This window comes from Gekko japonicus, unplaced genomic scaffold, assembly GCF_001447785.1.
Source record: "Gekko japonicus isolate JY-2015 unplaced genomic scaffold, Gekko_japonicus_V1.1 scaffold2921, whole genome shotgun sequence".
NCBI lineage: Eukaryota > Metazoa > Chordata > Lepidosauria > Squamata > Gekkonidae > Gekko > Gekko japonicus.
The window spans coordinates 123,469-145,945 of NW_015167624.1; the positions used below are offsets into that span (position 1 = coordinate 123,469).

At 49.4% G+C, this 22,477-nt stretch overlaps 1 protein-coding gene across 1 annotated transcript in view; it reads right to left on the reverse strand.

The window, feature by feature from the left end:
- Window positions 1-21,405, reverse strand: part of LOC107112842 (metabotropic glutamate receptor 6-like) — a 54,578-nt gene extending 33,173 nt beyond the window's left edge. Inside the window, exons 1-4 of the mRNA XM_015414040.1 lie at window positions 20,911-21,405; window positions 5,389-5,605; window positions 576-711; window positions 331-485 (exon numbers count right to left, since the gene is read on the reverse strand). Coding sequence (XP_015269526.1) covers window positions 331-485; window positions 576-711; window positions 5,389-5,605; window positions 20,911-21,405 — 1,003 coding nt within the window. The remainder of the gene's footprint in view (window positions 1-330; window positions 486-575; window positions 712-5,388; window positions 5,606-20,910) is intronic.
- Between the last annotated feature and the right edge of the window lie 1,072 nt (window positions 21,406-22,477).

The following is a 22,477-nucleotide window of genomic DNA, read 5'->3' on the forward strand; positions in this document are numbered from 1 at the left end:
TCCCCATCTCCCTTATATTCCCTCTCCCCCTCCCCATCTCTATTATATTCCCTCCCTCTCTCTCCCTCCCCTCTCCCTTTCCATCTCCCTTCTCCCTCCTATTTCACCCCCTCTCTCCATATCCTTCTCCCTTTATTCCTTCTCCCCCTTCTCCATCTCCCCCTCCCTCCCTCTCCCCTCTCCTCCTTCTCCCTCTCCATCTCCCCCATATTCCCTCTCCAGTCTCCCTCTCCCCCTTTCTCCCTCTCCCTCTCCCTCTCCCTCTCTCCCTACTTGGGCCAGCCTCAGAGTTGCACTGGAAAAGTAGGGGGTGCCAGTCTCCTTGATTACCTTCAATCGAGGCTCGTTTGGGTAAGATGGTCACAGCTCCCTCGGCTACATCCTCCAGCTTCACAATGGGAGAGAGCTTGGAGCCCCAGCTGTCGGAACCCACCCACAAGAACTGCCCGGTCAAGTTGGCACGGCGCGAAGCTTCCAACACTCGCCTGTGGCATTGGGGGAAATGAGAATGAGTGTCTTATCCAACCTTCCCCACCCCACCCCCCAGGGTGCTTTGTGGAAGACAGTGCACTCACTTGATGTCATCTTCATTGGCGAAGATTATGATGCCGCGGGCGTTGGGGGTCTCCATCAAGCGCTTGATGAGTTTGTCGAACTCACCCACTTTGGGTTCCCGGGGGATTTTGATGGACTGGGCGATGCAGACGCCACCTGCCGGGGGGGGGGGGGGGAGAAGAGAGCTTCAGGGAGTGATGTCCTTCCCACCTGGACCAAATTCTTCTTCCCTCCCTGGCCCCTCCCTTACTGCTCAGCCCAGACCTTTGCTTCTCAAACTGTGCCCCCTGGAACCCTGAGGGGGTCTTTGGATGCATACTGAGGTTCTTCTGGGATGCCTATTAGGGGTTCCTTTTATATGAACTGAATACAGCCTGCAGGGTCTAGGACTTTCAGCAGAAAAGGAGGAGGAGGAGAGGAGAAAACATAGGAGGAGAGGAAAGAACAGCTAACCTTCCTTTCCTGACTATTTTTTCTCCCCGAGCTGCTTTTTTCCCCACAAGGGAAAAGTTATCTGCTCTTTAGAGGACCTGTATCTTTTCTTCTCCTGTGAGGAATGGGGGAAGGCAGCAACTTCTGAGATGGTGATTTTGACAGGGGAAATTGAAGAAGAAGAAGAAGAGATTGGATTTATACCCCGCCCTTCACTACCCAAAGGTGTCTCAGAGAGGCTTACAAACTCCTTTCCCTTCCCCTCCTCACAACAGACACCCTGTGAGTTCGGTGGGGCTTGAGAGAGCTCTGACAGAAACGGCTCTTTTTCAAGAACAGCTCTTATCAGAACTACGGCTTGCCCAAGGTCATCCAGCCAGGTGCAAGTGGAGGGGTGGGGAATCAAACCCGGCTCTCCCAGATCACAGTCTGCGCACAAAAACAATACACGAACCTGAGCTAGGAAGTTTTCTAAGTCCATTTTTCTAAGGCGGCTTATGATATTAATGAAACAATTATTTAAAAAACAAAATAAAAACAATATAAATAAAACAATAATGATAAAACTCATTAAAAATCACAATTTAAAAACTGTAGTTAGGACTCCTGTAGAATAAAAACTGAATCAGTCGAATTAGGTCCTGAATAAAACCATCTTTGACTGCCTCCTAAAGATGGGAAGTGCGGGGGGTCAAGGGCACCTCCCTGCGGAGGTTGTTCCAAAATTGTGGGGCTGCCACCGAAAAGTCCCTTTCTCGTGTGCCCACTAGATGAGCTTCTTTGATTGGTGGGACGGTCAGGAGGGCCTGTCCCTGTCATTTTAATTCCCGGGCAGAAAATGGTCCTTAAGATACTCCAATCTCAAGCCACTCAGGTCTTTAAATAACATGGGGAAGGACTAAACAAGCCCTTTCTCCCCACTCCCAGCCATTCGTCCACTGAAACTTTCAAGCCAAGTCTGTTTTAAATTACTAAAATAAAACACAAGAAACCAAAAATACGATGTGGTACAGCACATAATTTAGCCTTCGTGGGTCCCTGAAGACCATTTTGTCCCACCGTTACTGATCATCCCTAATAATATACTGCCTGTCACAGGCGGGGGGGGCCCCCGGGGGGGGGGAGTTCAGCCCACGTGGGGCAACACTGAGGGGCTCCAGAGGCCCGCCACTCTTATACCTTAAAATATGGCCCCCCAAATCTTCAGCAAGGCACAGAGAAACGTGACAGAGAAAGTGATCCCTGAAAGTAGAGAGTTTGAAAGCCATTGGCTTAGAGGTGAAATGGATTTCGGCGGGGAAGTTCTCAGAAACGGACATTCGCTTGCAAAGGCGCCATCTAGCCAATGATTTTGATTCTAATGGGAGAAATAATCTCATGCCTCATGTCCCAGTTGAGTTGAATGGCTCAACCCAAATGTGCTCCCAAAATTTTAAATTCTAATTAGGAGAGAGCACATGCAAAAGGATTACTTTCCAGCCCGTTTTAGTGAATTAAAAGCATCGTTCTTTGTTATGCCTAGATTTGAGTCCAGTAGCATGGGAATTTGTGAACTTAAATTTCAGACAAGTAAGAATCCCTCTCCCCGTTATAATACATGAACACACTTGAAGCTGCCTTATACGGAATCAGACAATAGGCCTGTGGCGTCATCCTTATTGGGGAGAGTGTTTTCCCTTTAAAACACTCTGTTTACATAAACTTGGTAGATTTCTGCTGCCACCAGGAATTAAAAACACCAAATCTCTCTATTACGGTAGAATTACCCAGTGTCTGGGCACTTCAGAGGACTATGTGGCCATGAAAAGGACTGTTCTGACTGCTGGGATAAGTTTAAACAAATAGTGATTTATTTATAAAAGAACAAAATAGGTTTCTGGGTATTTTTGAATTGTTGTTGAAGAAAGGAACTTATAAATATAACTGATAAAGCTGGGTGTCACACACTGTCTCTCAAAACACCAAATCTCAACTCTGACAGCCTTAGCCACACAGGCTAAACTGTTTGTCTTAGCCACACAGGATAGACTCAAACTGCTTCTTCTGCCATACAGGCTAAACTCCCCACTCACTCTCTAAAACCCCCAAATCACCTCAGAGACACCCATCCTTCCACAATCTCAGTCTTCAGCCAATCACATCACACTCATCTCCCTCTATCACTCTCCTTACATTGTTGCAGTCAAACTAAACATTTAAAGAAACACACACACCAAAACATGAAATCATTACAAGGCCCATCAGGGTCAGTATTGTCTAATCAGACTGGCAGCAGCTGTCCAGGGTCTCAGGCAGAGATCTTTCACATCACCTCCTGCCTGGTCTTCTTTTAACTTGAGATGCTGGGGACCGAACTGGGGACCTTCTGCACACCAAGCAGATGCTCTGCCACTGAGCCACTGCCCCTAATATTCTCATGTGCTGAGAGGGCACAGGAAGGCCTGCATGTGAACAACACAACATCAGCATGTGAAGGAGTTCCTCTCTTTTCCTTAAGTGAGGGGGGCTGGGATATATAATAAAATAATAATAATTATCGTATGTCAATGTGTGTAGTATAGCCAGGAGATCCAAAGATTGTCTGGCAACCTTAAGTTCTAGCCCTTTAGCGTTATGTGAGCTAGACTTTTTTTTTGAGGGTGTGTGTGCTGAAAGAGCTGTGACTGAACCAAAGCCACCCAACTGGCTTCATGTGGAGGAGTGTGGAATCGAACCCAGTTCTCCAGATCTGAGTCCATTGCTCTTAACCACTACACCATGCTGGGATCTATATTGAAACAAAACTGGAGCATGTATGTTAGGGGAACTAAACCCATTTCCCCTTACTTTGGTCTTTTGATTTCAATACTTTCTTCCCAACCTGGCTGACCAACACTATGAGAGCTGGGCTAGAGAAAAAAATGCTAAATAAATGTGACAATAATTATATAGAAAGCAAGTCAATGATAATGCCAAGCTCATATATATATAATCATAAAATCACAAGCATAATAAAGGAAGTCTGCTGCTTTTGAGATATGCTGTGACTTATTGTGGGTTTGAGTTTGTTACCACACACTTTTGGATAATTGCTCTTTATTATGTTTGTGATTCTACAATTATAGGTAGGTAGGTAGGTAGGTAGGTAGACAGAGAGAGATAGAGATAGATAGAGAGACAGATATGAGTTTGGCATTATCATTGACTTTGTTTTCTATATAATTATTGTCGCATTTATTTAGCGTGTTTTGACTACAGATTTGTTTGTGATTTCACTGGACATTGAGGGGCGCCACATTACTCTAAGGCCGCGGTCACACGGACCTCTTACCGCGCTAGTTTTCCCACAGTTCTTCTATCCGCGACATTTTATATCGCTTGGAGGTGGTCAGACGGTCCCTCTGTCTTCCGCTTCACTCGCGCGAAGTACTGATCACACAGCACGCCGTCCCCGCAGGTTTTAAAAAAACCCCACACATGCGCATGCGCTTGGGCGTACATACAAACTAAGAAGACCAAAATAAAAGCTAGCGCCTGTTTGCACATGCGCATAACTTAAACCGGAAACACAAAAAGGGGGGGGAGGGTAGCGCGGTCACGGCGGATTGCTGTCCAGATACCAAAACCACAGATACAAAGCGCGAGATATCGGAAAACACCTGTTCCAACGGGTGTCAGAAAACGCGGATAAAAAGAGCGGAAACCGCGGGACTCAGCCCGCTTCGGTGCGGGAGGCGGGTTTGCCAATATGAACAGGAAACTTTAATGCGCGAGGGATCAGCAGCGAAGCCCGCACTAAATGTCCGTGTGACCTGACCCTAAGTGTGTATAAGCGTTGTCTCCCTGAATGGGATACTTCTCTTTGTCTTAACTTGGGAGCTGCCCTCTGACCTCTCCTCTCCCTTTCTCCTCTCCCTCTCTCAACATGGCCTTCCAGGGAGACACATGTCTCTGCAGGTCTCTCCTGTGGAGAAAGTGTCTCATATTTGCGTGCACACGTGTTGCTGGACAGGCTGGCCATTTGTGACAGGGGAAGTGCTCTTCAGACTAGGGTTCCTTCTCACCTTTAGACTGCAGCCTGCATGTGAACTGGACCAACTTGAATAAATGTAAGTTTACCTCCCCCCCATATACTTCTTGGGAGATTTATTTACTGCACTCAGTATCGTGCTCCTATGACTGCGAAGAACTCCGCTATGTGAACCAAATATCCCATTTCTGCCCTCTCCTCCGTGCCTGCAGGCTGCCCAAGAGGAGACAGCTTCTGACCATGTGCCAAATGCATTTTCCTGACCCTGGGGTGATCACTACCAGCCTCCATATGTGAGATCGCCTGGCTGGATTTCCAGGTAGGACCAGTGCCCCCCACCCCCGGTGTAGCTCCACCATCATTCCCGATCACACCCCTGGCCCCCCACTCACCCGCCTCGCGAGAGATCTGCACGAAGGCGTCGACGCCGCTCTCGCCGTAGTTCCCCTCAGACGCCAGCGTGGAGACGTAATTCCAGCCGAGGGCCTTCACTATGTCCACCATAGCTTGGGCCTGGTAGGAGTCGGGAGGTACCACGCGGGAGAAGTAGTCATAACGGTTGCTGTCGCTGAGCTCAGGCGCGGTGGAGGCATAGCTGATCTGTGGGATCTGGGGGTGGGGAGAAAAGACCAGGCGCCGTTTTATTCTCAGTGCCCCGTGTGGGCTGCCGGACCCCAAAACAAGCTGTAGGATATTGCCTTCTACTGAATCAGACCCTTTGTCAGGCCCATAGCCAGGATTCTGTCATTCGGGGGGGCCTTTGAATAAGTCAGGGGGCACTCTTCAACTGAACGAAACCCTGAAACCCTCGTCGGCAGCGAATGTGTGTGAATTAAGATGTATATATGTTGTCCTCCCCTACCCCACAAATCATTGTTAGTCCCTCGTAATATTGAGTAACTGTAAATCGCTCAGAGCCAGCAAGCTCTGCAGGATTGAGCGATCAATAAATTGAAAGATTATTATTATTATGTCTCAAAAACAAAACTGAAATAAAATTTTAAAAACTCACGCTTGCCTGTTGAAGCAGGCAGGAGCAGCTGGAGCAGGCAGCCGCTCAGCCACGGAGGCCTCCCATTGCAGGACAAGGGGCTCTGGCAGTAACGGGGTGAGGGGTGGGGAAGCAAGCCATGCTTGGGGAAGGGGTGGTGGGGGTGGCAGGGGGGCTGAGCTAGATGGAAGTTGTGGGGCCTTGGCAGGAAGTCAGGGGGCCGGGCCCCGAAATGCCCCATTGTAGCTACAGGCCTGCCCGTCGTCCATCAAGGAGTGTATTGTCTACTCAGACCAGCAGTGCCTGTCCATCGTCTCAGGCAGAGGTCTTTCACATCACCTCCTGCCTGGCCCTTTTGACTGGAGAGGCCGAGGATTGAACCTGGGACCTTCTCATGACAAGCAGATGCTCTACTGCTGAGCCAGGGTCTCAGGCAAGGTATTTCACATCACCTCCTGCCTGGCCCTTTTGACTGGAGAGGCCGGGGATTGAACCTGGGACCTTCTCATGCCAAGCGGAGGGTCTACTGCTGAGCCAGGGTCTCAGGTAGAGATCATTCACATCACTTCCTGCCTGGCCCTTTTAGCTGGAGATGCTGGTGATTGAGCCTGGGACCTTCTGCGTGCCAAGCCAGGGTCTCAGGTCAAGGTCTTTCACATCACCTCCTGCCTGGCCCTTTTAGCTGGAGATGCTGGTGATTGAGCCTGGGACCTTCTGCATGCCAAGCAGAGGCTCTGCCACTGAGGCACAGCCCCTCCCCAAAACCAGTGCTTCATACATGAACACATATGAAGCTGCCTTCTATTGAACCAAACCATCGGTCCATCAAGGTCAGTATTGTCTACTCAGACTGGCAGCCGCTCTCCAGGGTCTTACGGGGGCCCAACTAGACAGGATGCCTTATTTCCCCAAAGCCACCTAGTAGCTGCTGGGAATGTCATTTTTAGCAATCAGCGGGAGCGTGATTCGGCTTGGAACTGTGGTGTGGATATCGGAATCCACAGATCGGGGCCGCACAGAGGCTGAAGAGATTTTTCTGCACACTTGGTGGACTCCCCGGGTGTGCAGAAAAATCTGAAACGTTAAAAAAAACACATGGGGGAGGGTTTAAATCCCCCGACAAGGAAAGCACTCACCTCCGGCAGTCAATGGCTGTGGCGCTGGGGAAGCACGCTGGGCCCAACAGCAGCGGCTACACAGCCCAGGGCGCTACACTGAGCCTGGCACCCGCAGCTGTGCAGCCTGGGAGCCACACTGGGTTGTGTGGTGTTGGCCATACAGCCCAGGGCTCCATGCTGGGCCTGGCAACAGTCGCTTTGGGCATGCCACCACCGCTGATGGAACCCGGGAGCCGTGCTGGGCATGCTGTGCCTGGTGGGCAGCCGAAAAGTCATGCCTGGCCTTGGAGTCACGCTGGGTGCAGAGAGAAAGGGGGGGGGGGAATTCTCCTGCGAGTATCGCAGGCCTGCATGTGGCTTTCCTCAGTACAGTGGGCCATCGTGGCTTTCCCCAGTGTGGCCAGAAAAAGAGAGTAATGGGGTGGTGTATGTGTGTGTGTGTGTGTGTGTGTGTATGTATGTATGTATGTGTGTGTGTGTGTATATATATATATATAGAGAGAGAGAGAGAGAGAGAGAGAGAGAGAGAGAGAGAGAGAGAGAGATGGAATTTTGCCCCCTAGTTCCTGCCTCTTAGCAGCCCTAGAACAATGTTTGAGTCCAGTGGCACCTATAAGACCAACAAAGTTTAATTCAGCGTATAAGCTTTCTCCGCTGTTCTTTCGGCTCTCTGGCGACTCCTCTCGGGGGCTGTTGGTTATGGGCCCTGGTGCGCAGCCGCGTTGGGCGTCACAACGTCCTTGCAGCTCCGGACGTCCTCCTGCTGGCCACGTCATCAGCTGCTGAGCCAACTGCCTCCTTGGGATGTCGCTGCCTCTCTTCCTCTCCTCCGTGCTGACCGCCGCCGTGTCGCCGCCGCTTCTCGATTCCTCGCTCGGCTGGAGCCCAATTTCGAGGGAGGGGTACCCCCCTGTCCTCCTACGGACAGGTACCCATTCACCTAATTGCCCCGAGGGGCTTTCGGACTGCTGGGTTGGCAGGAGCTGGGGCAAGGGTCGGGAGCTCACCCCGACCACGGTGGTATTCGAACCGCTGTTACAGCTGTTCGAGATGACTATTTCTACAGGCATTTAACTGCCTGTGCCACCGCCCCTATTGTATTGGGGTGGAATATCCCAGGTCTGTCCATAAGAGACGGGCTGAGCTTAGAGCTCTGGAATAATAGATCACCAGGATTCTAGAGGTAAGCAATGAGGAGACAATGTTATGTAAATAGGGAGTGGGGTGTGTTCGGGTGTGGTTCTTGCATGCTACTTAAACAGAGCAGTTGCCCCGGAGTCTTCAGTCTTGTTCCTGAAATCACTAAATAAAGTAGAGCTGTTCACTGCAATGTGCCTCGAACCCAGTATTTAACAACCAACAAAGGTTTATTCAAGGCACGAGCTTTCGTGTGCACGCACACTTTGTCGAATACGTAGAATGGCCCAAAAAAAGAAAAAGGTTCAGACTTATAGCCAGAGAATGAACAGCAAATGAACATGCAACATGATGATGATCAAGATATGTAAAGTGACACTAAATAACAGGATTATAAGGTCAACAGTTGTAAAGCAATAAATATGTCAAACTAGCAGAGAAATGTCTAAAGGAGTCTTCTAATTGTGGGAAGTGACTGGGAATCTTCATTCTCTCATGTCAGGCAGAAAGACAGACAGAGAGACAGAGAGTTCTAGGGGTGGTGGGGGGAGAAAGAAAAAGAGAACACTGACTGTAGGGACAATGGAGAGAGAAGAGAAAGACGTATGTAAGAACGAGACATAAAGTAAGAGAAGGAGTGGGAGAAAGAGAGAGACTGAGAGAAGGGAATAAGCAAAGGCAGGGAAATGAGATGGCTGATGCCACAAGTTTCTTGTGGGTCTCCACTCGTAATCTTTCTAAGTAACTCTGTGAATCATTTTGTACAGTGAAGAAGAGGAGAAGAAGAACAGATTGGGTGTATACCCTGCCCTTCACTACCCGAAGGAATCTCAGAGCGGCTTACAATGTCCTTTCCCTTCCCCTCCCCACAACAGACACCCTGTGAGGTTAGGTGGGGCCGAAAGAGTTCTCTCGAGAACTGCCCTTGAGGGAACAGCTCTGAGGTTACTTGTGACTGACCCAAGGTCACACCAGCAGCTGCATGTGGAGGAGTGGGGAATCAAACCCGGTTCTCCCTGATTAGAGTCCACACTCCTAACCACTACACGAAACTGGCAACAACAACAACAACAATAATAATAATGCAAAGTCTATTGCCTCATTGAGAAAGCCCTCTTGAATAATCCAGTTTTGCAGTTTGTGGAAAGCCAGGAGAGAGGGAGCCTTCCTGACCTCCGGAGGCAGGCCATTCAACAAGGCGGGGGCCACCACAGAGAAGGCACCTGTTGTTGATTTTGCCCATTTGCAGGTTGCTAGGGTTGCCGACCCCCAGTCGGGGTGGATTTCTCCCCAATTTCAGGGGCCCTAGCCCGCCACTGACCACCTGCCCGCCCCCAAATAGCCCTCTCCCACATCAACATTGTCAGCACGATGACGTCACCCAGAAGTGACATCATTGCACCGGGCACGCAGTGTGTGGACACTGTAGCATTTTGGCCAAAATCTCTCTAGGATTTTTGTCCAGAAGATCCAGGCACGGACCCGGAAGGGCCCCCCCCCCGCCCCCCGAAGGCTGGTAAGGCCTGGCAAGACCCTGCTGGGATGAGCGAAGCTGTCGACCTTCTGTAGGGTGTAGGGCTAAGGCTCCCTTCTGGTAGAAGCCCGCATCTGCAGCCCTTCAAAAAGCATGGAAATAAAAGTCTCTCCAACAAGAGAGCCCGACTCGCTCTCAAAAACAGAAAGGGCTATCAAGAGATCCAGATGGAGCAAGTTAGCTTGACGGTCAGAGAAGCCAAATTCAAGAGGAGGGCCTTAGAACTAACCCTACAGGCAGGGCTCTTTTTGTAGAAAAAGCCCAGCAGGAACTCATTAGCATAATAGGGCACACCCAAAGCAGGAACCCATTAGCATATTAGGCCACACCCTGACAGCACAGCTCATTCACATATTAGGCCACACCCCCATGTTACCAGAAGTGTGGTCATCCAGCCACACCTACCTTTTGCTTCTTATTCTCTTTACCTTGTTTGTTGTCAAAACCCAGGGCTTTTTGCATGTTAGGCCACACACCCCTAATTGTAGCCAATCCTAATGAGTTCCTGCTGTTGGGTGTGGCCTATTATGGTAATGAGTTCCTGCTGTTGGCTGTGGCCTATTATGGTAATGAGTTCCTGCTGGGCGTGGCCAACTTGGGAGCCAGCCGGAACTCCGTTCCTGTGCGTTCCTGCCCCAAAATAGCTCTGCCTACAAGCATTCATTCATGGGGGGGGGGGTATGTGTATTAAGGGGAGACACGATCCACAAACCGACAAATCAAACTTCTCCCCCTTAAACAGGGCTTGATAATCTCTTAAGGCTCTCGATAAAACCTCCAGATCAGACTTGGCATTCAATTCAGCAAAGTTTCAAGCAGGAGTCTTTCCTTAAAATGCCAGCTCATTCATTGGAGGGGTGCAAAGAAAACAAACACCGGGCCAAATGGGTAAGATGAGTCTGATCTTCAAAGACGGGGCAGAGGAGTGAGTCCGTAAATTTTAAATTCTGCCCTGACCCGGATAGCCCAGGCAAGCCCAATCTCATCAGATCTCCGAGTTGACTCTGGAAAGTACTTGGATGGGAGACCTCCTTGGAATACCAGAGGTGGGGGCAGGCTTTATTCAGCCACCTCTCTGAATATCCTCCGGGTCCCCAGTACGGGTCAGTCACCAGAGGTCACCATGACTGGTAATGGTCATTCTGTTATGTACTTCTCAAAGTACAGAGTTATCCAATTAGCTTAAATAAACTTTTCAGTTCAATCCATGAAAAAAATTTTCCAGTGTCCTTTTATAAATGAAAAATAAACAAAAGTGCAAACATATACTGCAAAAGACAGAGAAATGAAAGGGAGTAGAAAAACAAAAGGAAAAAGAAGAAAAAGAGATTGGATTTATGCGCCACCCTTCACTCAGAATCTCAGAGCGGTTTACAAACTCCTTTCCCTTCCCCTCCCCACAATAGACACCCTGGGAGGTAGGTGGGGCTGAGAGAACTCTTTCCAGAACTGTCCTTGAGAGAACAGCTCTGACAGAACTGTGGCTTGCCCAAGGTCATCCAGCAGCTGCAAGTGGAGGCGTGGGGAATCAAACCCGGTTCTCCCAGATTAGAGTCCACGCACTTAACCACTACACCAAACAGGCTCTCAAGAGTGGTACCTTCATTACATCTCCAACAATCCCCCTTTCTGCTAGCCCAGTCCTGCTCTATACCACCTAGGTCATGGTGAGTCTTTCAAAAGCATTCCCATGAGCCTCTGGGAAACATGCAATTAAATGCCCTCTGAGCTGTCGTTTCCTGGGTCCCGTGATCCCCCCCCCCCAATTCCACAGGGGAAGGGAGACTGACGCCTGAGGGCAAGCTGTGGTGCTCTCACTCTGATCGCTTGCCAGCAGCAGGAAGTGGGGGGCTCTCCTCAAAAATAAGGTTTTAGGCAGGGCTATTTGTGGGCTGGGTCTTTTAATTAAGGGGGCAGTGCCCCAAAATGCCCCACTGTAGCTACGGGCCTGGAGAAGGCCCAACATCTTTGGGGGGCCGCTTTGATAGGAGTGGAGCACGTCCCGGGTTTGGATGAGGGTGAGCCGGGTTCCAAACCCTCTTCCAGTCAGGAAATGCAGTGGGAGATCTTGAGCAACCACTGTCTCTCTGCTTGAACCTATGCATCACAGCGGAAGGGGGGGGGATATTCTGAGAAGAAGGTGAGGCTTAGAATATCGTTTTATACCAGGGTTGTTGCCTGCATCTGTTTTGGGAACAGCCCAGCCCAAGGAATTCCCGCTGGACAGAAGGTCAGAGAGGAAACGGAGGCCAGAGAACATTAAAGTGGATGAAAGCGATCAGCTTGGCTCGCTCACACGACTCCCCCTCCGTATATTTCAGGTTGACATCCCTCCCCGACTCGATTCCCGGTTGCCCCGCCCACGAGCGCATCTTGGGTTCCAGTCCCTCCTCTTGCTAGAAAGCAAGGTGTGCCTTCCAAACTCGGATCCTTCGGGGTAGAACCAAACCGTAGCCTTTTCCCTTCTCCCTGAATCTCTGTTTCATGCCCTCTTTGGGTCTGTGAGAAGACCCATTAAAGCGATTAGCAACAGGGATTAGGGAGGTTTTAGCAAAATGAACAGTCGCTCCGGTCAGGAACGGCGGAAACTGGTGTGTGTGTGTGTGTGTGTGAGAGAGAGAGAGAGAGAGAGACAGAGAGAGAGAGAGGCTGCAGCCACTCAGCACAAGTATGCAGGCAAAGAGCGCATGCCATCAGTGTTCCCTCTAAGCTGAGCAGGTGTGAGCCAGCTCACAGTTTTTTAGCCTCCGGCGTACAGATTTTTGTCTCAGCTCAGGAGGGATGGCTCCAGAGCAAACGAGTTTACGCAGCGGCCAAATCGCTCGCTCACAGCTTTAATGCCAGCAGCTCACAGAGTACAATTTTTGGTTCACAAGACTCCACAGCTTACAGGGAGCATCGGTTGCCACCCTCCAGGTAGTGGCTGGAGATCTCTTGGAATGACACCTGGTCTCCAGGCGACCGAGATCAGTTCACCTGGAGGAAATGGCCAGTTTAGAAGGTGGACTCTGTGGCATGATACACATTGAAGCCCCTTCCCCTCCTCAAACCCCACCCTCCCTCAGGCTCCACCTTCCCAAATCTCCAGGTATTTCCCAACCTGGAGCTGGCAACCCCCACGGGCAAGTGAGTTTAGCTAGATCTGCCTGGTTGAATGGGTGTGAGGCAGATGGGATTATTATGTGTGTGCAACTTGGGCTCCCGTTAGGATTCCCTTGAGCAGCTGAATCAGAATGCGTCTCCTGAAATCGCAGAGGGGCAGGCTGAGTTGCCAGACCCGGGCAGGTTAGGGCTGCCAACCTCCAGGTGGGGCCTGGAGATCTCCCAGAATCACAAGCGATCTCCAGATGACATAAATCAGTTCCCCTGGAGAAAATGGCTGCCTTGGAGGGTGGAGTCTACATAGGGTTAACACCTCCGGGTTGGGAAATACCTGAAGAGATGGGGGGGGGGTGGAGCCTGAGATATGAGGAGGGGAGGCTTCTAGTGTCCTGGCCCCACTGGTGGACCTCCTGATGGCACCTGGTATTTTTGGCCACTGTGTGATACAGAGTGTTGGACTAGATGGGCCATTGGCCTGATCCAACATTGGCTTCTCTTATGTTCTTATGAGGGACCTCGGTGGGGTGTAATGCCATAGAGTCTACCTTCCAAAGCAGCCCTTTTCCCCAGGGGCACTGATCTCTACAGTCTAGAGATCAGTTGTAATCCTGGGAAATCTCCAGGCCCCACCTAGAGACTGCAACAAACACAGGGGAAACACGACAAGGTTGAGCATTGTGAGCTTTGGGTGAGTACAGCAAGCTAGCTCCTTTCCCCCCCTGGTTATTATGTAAAGTATATTGTGTTATATTGTGTTTGTGATTCAGTTCCAGGAAAAATAATTTTGCCTGAAGAAGAAGGCGTGTTGTTTTGACGCTTGCTGTATCTCTCCTATGCTCGCAGGGAGGGCGGGGTATAAATCGAATGAATAAATGTTTTGGAAAGCGTAACAGCCTGCTACATCTCTCATCACTGATGACTGCTGCATCTCTCATCAGTCTCTCGTCAGAAAGCAAGATAGTCTTCAGCATTGGAACCTGTCTCTATAGCTGTGGACTTTTCTACTAGAGATATAATGTCCTTTAGGTTTTTGTACTATAATGAATAAGATACACTAGGGTCTCTATTGTATTTAATTATATTTAAGTATATGATTAAAATCAATATATGAAGACATAGTTAGAGATGTGAAGGCCCGGAAAAAAACCGGAAAAATTCGAGGGAAAAAACAGGTTTTTTTCAGTTTTTTCCCTGAAGCCTTTTTTGGTTTTTTTCCGAAAAATTGGAAAAATTGAAAAAAGAAAAGAAAAGAAAAGAATTTGTTTTTATTATGGAACGTTTTATTTTTATTTTTATTTTTATTTATTCTGGGATTTATATCCCGCCCTACCCGTACGGCTCATGATGAATAACATGATGAATAAAATATTTTAAGACAAGGTGTTCAAATATTTTCCAAAATCATTTCGATGGATTAGATTGATCTAATTTCTGTGCACTGAGGACAAGCAAGTCCTAGGTTACAAACTGAACTCTCCAATGCAAGAACAAGATACATTTCTTCCTTTAGAAGGTGCTATTGTCAGAAGAAAATAAAAAGGTTTCAGTTTTGTTTTTGCATGTGGGTGGGTATTCTGTTTGTAATAATTGTTTGGATACATTATATTTTTGCTAGTTGTGATAATTTCATGCCAAGTAAAAATGTCCATAGTCATATTTTATGTTCCTAAAGTAACAGAATGACTTTCAATCTGGAAAAGACAAAAGAAATGCTAATGTAGCATTTTTTTCAATTTTTCCGAAAATTTCAGGTTTTTTCCAGAAAAAACGGGGGGAAATCGGGTTTTTTCCCGAGCTTCAAAATTCCTGGAAATTTTACATCTCTAGACATAGTAGAATAATAGTATTGTGTGTTTTGTTCTAACACGGTATTTTTCTACGTTTGCCCCACCTGGAGACTGGCAACTCTCCATCTACAGCATTATTCCTTCCTGATGTTCACTCCCCTCCTCTCCCCAAATCCTGCCCTCCCCAGGTTCCATTCCCAAACCTCCAGGAATTCCCCAAGGTGGAGTTGTCGACCCCCGGGGCCAAAGCAGCCTTCTTGTGCAATGCCAGTTTCTCTGCCAGAGCGCTGGATCACCTAACACCGATTTTTTTAGCACCCTTCAGTCACTTCAGCTCTCATCAGGTCTCGGAAGCTAAGCAGGGTCGGCCCTGGCCGGTATTTGGGTGGGAGACCGCCAAGGAAGTCCAAGGCTGCTACGCAGAGGCAGGCGATGGCCGACCACCTCTGAACATCTCTGGCCTGGACGACCTTACGGGGTGCCATAAATCAGCTGTGACTGGACAGCACTTTCTACCAGCAGTCGCTCCGAAATATTCACCTTCAAGAGCATGGGGTGTTAAAACCCGGGGCAGGCCCATAGCTACAGTGGGGCATTTGGAGCCCCGGCCCCCTGACTTCCTGCCAAGGCCCCACGGCTTCCATCTGGCCCGGCCGCCTCGCTGCCCTCACCACCCCTTCCCCGAGCGCGGCTTGCTTCCCCGCCCCCTCACCCTGTTACTGCCAGAGCCCCTTGCCCTGCCAGGGGACCAGTGTTCCCTCTCCGCTGAGTTAGTGTGAGCCAGCTCACTGTTTTTTAGCCTCCGGCTCACACATTTTTGTCTTGGCTCAGGAAGGACGACTCCAGAGCAAACTAATTGATGCAGCAGCCAGATCGCTCGCTCACAACTTTAATGCCGGTAGCTCACGAAGTAGAAATGTTTGCTCACAAGCCTCCACAGCTTAGGGGGAGCATTGCATGGGACGCCTCCGTGGCTGGGCGGCTCCCTGCTCCATCTCCTCCTGCCTGCTCCAGCTGGCAAGCGTGAGTCCCCCCCCAATATTATTTATTCAGTTTTCAAAATCCCAATAACAAGTAATAACAATCATATACAGGATAAGTGTACATAAACTTAGCAGCATAAAAGAGAGCATTTTCCATAAACTCGGAGTCTGATCAGATGGCTCTTTAGATCCGCGTGAGGCACGATTGCCTCACGGATCTAAAGGTAATGTCCAGACACAAACATCTGGGAAATGTCCCTCTTCCGTGGGGATCCCCTTTTGCCGCGCTTCGGAGCCGTATTTAAAAGATAGCACTTTAAATCTGGGGGTTTTGGTTACCTGCGGGACAACTGTGGACTTTCCCCCGTCTGATCGTTCCACCAGCGCGCAATCCTCCCATCGGGGTGGTCTGACGTCAGACCATCCCGAGTGGGCACCATTTAAAAAAATCTCTACACATGCGCGGATCAACAAGGATGCGCTGTGACGCCTATGCACATGCACAAAAAGCTTTTTTTTAAAAAAAAAAACCCACCGCGCATGCCTCCTCCAGTGGACGCCATCTAGACAATCCACAACAGAGGCAGTGCGTGGTAAGGCGATTCGCCAGGGGGATGTCTGGTCGTGGTACGATGGATTTAAAAGATCGGGATAAAATTCAAACTGGCATAATGACGGGATTAGCTGCCCGTCTGAATGCACCCTTGGTGTTGACATCAGCATCTACCACAAACGAAGAGTGTCTATTATCTCTGGTCTTGTTCCTTGAGAAACTAGCTGGGATAAGATCGGTAGCCATATCATTGTAAATTCACTATATTCGCCAGTAGACTTTGTTGGATTCATTATGTCGGATATTTTTTCCATGATGTATAAGTTCCATAACTTTTTGTACCATAAGTTTAGGGATGGTTTAATTTCTGACTTCCATTTCGAAGCTATGGTTGTTTTGGCTGCGAATAATAATAAAGCAAATCTTTTTCACACGCGTGAGTTTTTAAAACATGTATTTTAATTTTTTTGGTTTTGTGACATCAGCGCCCCCCGAGTTATTTAGAGGCCCCCTGAATTACGAAACCCTGGCTAAGGGCCTGGCCTGGGGAAAGGTGGGTTTTTCTCCCCAGTTGCTGAAAACACGGTGGAAGCACTAAAACAGGTCGCTCTTGTGCTCTTGGTTATTCAAAGTCACCTTCCACAAAATCTTTTCATTAACTCTGATCATTTCATTCACTCTGTTGGGTTATCCCCTGCTGTCTCTCGGATTTGCCTTTCTACGGGGGTTGCCAGGAGTTGGGAAATACCTGGAGATTTGGGAGTTGGAGATTGGAGAGGGTGGGGTCTGAGAAGGGGAGGGGCCTCAGCAGGATATAGTGCCACAGAGCCCACCCTCCCGAGTCCCAAGCAGCCATTTTCTCCAGGGGAAGAAGGAGGAGAAGAAGGAGAGGAGGAGGAGGAGAAGGAGGAGAGATTGGATTTATACCCCTCCTTTCACTATCCGAAGGAGTCTCAGAGCGGCTTACAATCCCTTTCCCTTTCCCTCCCCTCTCCACCATAAACACCCTGTGAGGTAGGTGGGGCTGGGAGAGCTCTCTCGAGAACTGCCCTTGAGAGAACAGCTCTGAGAGAACTTGTGACTGACCCAAGGTCACACCAGCAACTACATGTGGAAGAGTGGGGAATCAAGCCCAGTTCTCCCAGATTAGAGTCCACACTCCTAACCGCTACAGAGGGTTGCCAAACCCCCCGGTTTGCCAGGGGTCCCCCGTTTTGGGGGGGATTCTACCTGCCCCACCCCCAACACCCACAGCCACCTCCCTCTCTCCCTTTAAGTGTGTGGAACCCGTGTTTCCCCCCAAGCCCGATCTCCGCTTGAGATCAGGCTTGCAGGTAAATGCCGGCTTCGTGCCTTAAAAGGGAAACGTGGCTGCTCTTAAAGGGGAAACGCCGGCTCCTGCACTTTAAAGAGAAACGCCGGCTCCTTTAAGTGCAGGGAACTGCCGTTTCTGGAGATCCGGAGCACGGGGGGGGCGGGGGCGGCGGACGTCCTCAATGTGACATAATCACATCGGGATGCCCCGCCCCCTCCAGGAACGCCCCCAAAGTCCCCTGCTGGGGGTGGAAGATGGACTTGGCAACCCTACCGCTACACCAAACTGGAGGAGACTGGATTTATACCCCAACCTTCACTACTCAAAGGAATCTCAGAGCAGCTACAGTCTCTTTTCCCTTTCTCTCCCCACAACAGTGTCAGAACCCACAGCTAACAACAAAGTACGCGCATTCAGGAATGGTTATACTTTTATTGCAAAGCTATAGATGCAGTAACAGAGGCACTGTTAAGAATGGCCCCAGCCAGTAGAGCATAGTAGGATATAGGGTATTCGTATGCATCCCCCCCATGGCCTTGGCCAATTAGGCACCCTCCCGTGCGCAGGATAAGTCAGGCAACCGTTAGGTGGCTAAAGCTGAGAACTTGGAGTCTCTCACGGTACATAGGAGCTCTCCAAACAACACAACCTCCTCCTGCACATCTGTAGAGATAAGCATTTCAGCAAAGGCATGATAGCAGGGATAGGAATGCAATAGCAATTAACAAGACACAGAATGAACTCCCCAGCCCCATGGCAGCATAGATGACAAACAGACACCCTGTGTGAGGTAGGTGGGGCTGAGAGAGCCCTGAGGGAAAGGGAAGGGAGAAGGGATTGGATTTATACCCCGCCCTTCACTCCAAGTCTCAGAGTGGCTTACAGTCTCCTTTCCTTTCCTCTCCCCACAAAAGACGCTCTGTGAGGTAGGTGGGGCCAAGAATATAGCTCTGAGTCTGAGAAAACTATGACTGACCCAAGGTCACACCAGCAGCTAACTGCATGTGGAGGAGTGGGAAATCAAACCCAGTTCTCCCAGGGTAGAGTCTGCACTACTAACCACTACACCAAACTGATCTTGCTTGTCTAGAGATCTATTGTGTCAACCAAAGCGCCTGTCTGGAGCTTGGTTGCCATGGAGAGGTGGGGTGTGTGCGAACTGGAATGTATGGTTTCGTTTCTGGTCGCAGCTTGGCGGGCTTTTAGCTTAGAAGTGATTGGCCAAGAGCCACAGGTGTATATTTGACTATGCTATAATTGCTGACTTTGCACGCTGGACCTCAGTCCTAACAAAGTACGCCACGAATCTGGATCCTATCAATGTCTCAATAAACTTTACTTCTTTTGGAATGATATTTTTTGGGAACTGATTTCTCCAGGGGCTCTGACATATTGTATTAGTGGGAGATCTCCAGGTGCCACCCTACTTTCCACAAATTAGGATTTTTTAGGTAACCACCCCTTCTCTTTGAGTAACCACCCCTTCTTTGCTCCAAATTTATTACTGTAACACTGAGGTGTTTAACAGAGAAGCAACTTCTAAGCTTCACAAAAGTGTGTGTATATGTGAAACACACTGTGTATTTTGCTTCCCTTTTTATTTTTAATCTCACCTCTGACGAAAAGTGGCACAGCACTTTCTCCAGTTAAAAGGACCAGGCAGGAGGTGATGTGAAAGACCTTGACCTGAGACCCTGGCTCAGTGGCCGAGCCTCTGCTTGGCATGCAGAAGGTCCCAGGTTCAATCCCCGGCATCTCCAGTTCAAAGGACCAGGCAGGAGGTGATGAGAAAGACCTTGACCTGAGACCCTGGCTCAGTGGCTGAGCCTCTGCTTGGCATGCAGAAGGTCCCCGGTTCAATCACCAGCATCTCCAGTTAAAAGGACCAGGCAGCAGGTGATGAAAAAGACCTTGACCTGAGACCCTGGCTCAGTGGCCGAGCCTCTGCTTGGCATGCAGAAGGTCCCAGGTTCAATCCCCGGCATCTCCAGTTCAAAGGACCAGGCAGGAGGTGATGAGAAGGACCTTGACCTGAGACCCTGGCTCAGTGGCTGAGCCTCTGCTTGGCATGCAGAAGGTCCCAGGTTCAGTCCCCAGCATCCCCACAGGTCCCAGGTTCAATCCCCACAGGGCACAGAGGCCGAGGCCTTCCCCTGATAAGAACAGAAGAAGAGCCCTGCAGGATCAGACCAGTGGTCCATCTAGTCCAGCATCCTGCCTCACGCAGGGGCCAACCAGTTCCTCTGGAGGGCCAACAACTGGGCAGAGAGGCCGAGCCCTTCAGAAGAACACCAGAAGAGCCCTGCTGGATCAGACCAGTGGTTCATCTAGTCCAGCATCCCAACTCACACAGTGGCCAACCAATTCCTCTGGAGGACCAACAACAGGGCATAGAGGCTGAGGTCTTATCCTGGTGTTGCCTTCTGGCTGTAGGATTCTGTTAGAATATGCAAGGTCTATTGTGCATAGATAAAGAAAATGGCAAGAACATCCTGCAGGGGGCAGCAGATGGGAAAATTAGTTAGCGTAGTGAGATGAGGGGCTTCCTACTATTTTCAAAAAGTCTCCTTCTTGTCTCCTGATTGGCTCAGTTAGGGCTCTTTCCTGCTCCTGCTGAGAACCATTACTGACGCCCTTCTAGCTACGTAGATAGACTTCTCTTTCTCTTTCTTACAAAGTTTGTTCCCTTCTTAATACACTTACTTTTATTATTTAAACAGCTTGTGCTCTGCTTTACTGCATATCTACACTCTGCCAACAGATTCAGAGGTTTAGTGCCACCATGGCCAGTAGCCATTGATAGAATTATCCTCCATGAAAAATGGTTTAATCTTTTTGATTATATAAATAATGTTAAAGATAATATGACTGTGCTACCCGCAAAATATGTTGATTTTCTATTTTATTAATGAAAAGTTTAGTGTTGAATATGTATATGTATTTAATATTTCTGGTTTGTTTATTGTTATGGTTGTTGTATTATTAAGAAAATTATTAAAAATAAAGTTATAAAAAAAGAATTATCCTCCATGAATCCATCGAATCCCCTTTGAAAGCTCCTTATTCCTGTGGCCATCACTACATCCTCTGGCAGCAAATTCCACATTTGAATCGTCGACACGTTCACTAGGCTACAATTCCAGGCACACTTTCCTTCTCTTTTCTCAAGTTTATGGGTGAAACCATTACCTGCCTAGTACATTTTTATCTCTCATTTCCTCTGGCAACCCTACCTCACCACTCACCAACAGTGGCCAGGGGGGACCCGGAAACCCTATTTTACCCCCCTCCCAAATCCCCAGGTGTTTCCCAAACCATAGCTGGCAACCCTACAACCCAGCCAATTCTTACGCCCCCCTTCCCTGGAAACGTTCCTTGGAAGAGCTCTACTCACAGCAAAGAGGCGAAGGACGTTGGCCACCATGATGGAGACGGAGCTGGCCGAGGCCCCGATGACGGCCACCACGCGCTCGGGCCTGGAGATGATGGGCGGCTCGCCATTGGAGCAGCGCACGTCGGACGTTTCCTTCTGGATCAGCGCCTGGACAAAGGTCAGCGACTGCTCCAAGGCGTAGGTGTCCCGAGAGCAGGTATCCAGGATGCGGGCCCCCAGGGTCATGTTGGGAAGGAGGTCGGGGTCGCTGTTGATCTGGTCCAGAGCGTAGAGCATGGCCTCCATCCGATGGATCCCCTTCTCCTTCTTCACATCCCCGCACGGCACTCCGGCCGGGCCACGGGCATGCACGGGGAACAGCCCGCCTAGCGTGATGTCCCCTTCGATCCTGATGGAGTGGGGTTGCGTGGGTTGCTGGCCGCAGACCCAGCTCGGGTGAGGACTGAAGGCCCACAGCGACCATATCCAGAACAGCGGCAGGTTGGCTGAGTCCATGGTGCGTCTCGCTGGGATCCCGCAATGCTTACAGCCTGGGAATCGGAAGAAAACAGGCTTACAATGGGGGGGTCTAGCTAACCTTGCCAACCTCCAGGTGGGAATCCAAACAAAACATCCGTGACAAGAATAACGCAAAGTCAATAACAATAATATGCAAAATTGTTTACTATAATAATTCTGTAGAAAACTCTCTTCTTCTATCGCTCACACGCAACGGGTTTGGCGCAATGTTGATAAGTGGAAATTGCTAAGAATTGTAATCGCTACACGCTCAGATAAAGCAATCCTTCTGAAATGGATTTTTTTTTACGTTGCGCAAAATCCGTTGCGTGTGAGCGATAGAAGAAGAGAGTTTTCTACAGAATTATTATAGTAAACAATTTTGCATATTATCTTTATTGACTCTTCGTTATTTTTGTCACGGATGTTTTGTTTGGACTTCCATCGCTTCCCGTGATCTCTCACTTTTGGTTTCAACCTCCAGGTGGGGTCTGGGGTTCTCCCAGAATTACAACAGATCTCCTACAGGGCTCTTTTTGTTGAAAAAGCCCAGCAGGAACTCATTAGCATAATAGGCCACACCCAACAGCAGGAACTCATTAGCATATTGGGCCACACCCCTGACAGCACAGCTCATTAGCACATTAGGCCGCACCCACATGTTACCAGAAGTGTGGTTATCCAGCCACACCCACCTTTTGCTTGTTATTCTGTTTACCTTGTTTGTTATCAAAACCCAGGGCCTTTTTTTGTAGCAGGAACTCCTTTGCATGTTAGGCCACACACCCCTAATGTAGCCAATCCTAATGCGTTCCTGCTGTTGGGTGTGGCCTATTATGCTAATGAGTTCCTGCTGGGCGTGGCCAACTTGGGAGCCGGCAGGAACTCCGGTCCTGTGCGTTCCTGCCCAAAAATAGCCCTGGATCTCCAGGGAGATCGATCGAGATGGGTAGCCTTGCTAGTCTGTCTGTAGCAGTAGAAAAGAGCAGGAGTCCAGGAGCACCTGAAAAACTAACAATATCTGTGGCAGGGGAGGAGCTTTCTGAAGAAGTGAGCAGTGACTCACAAA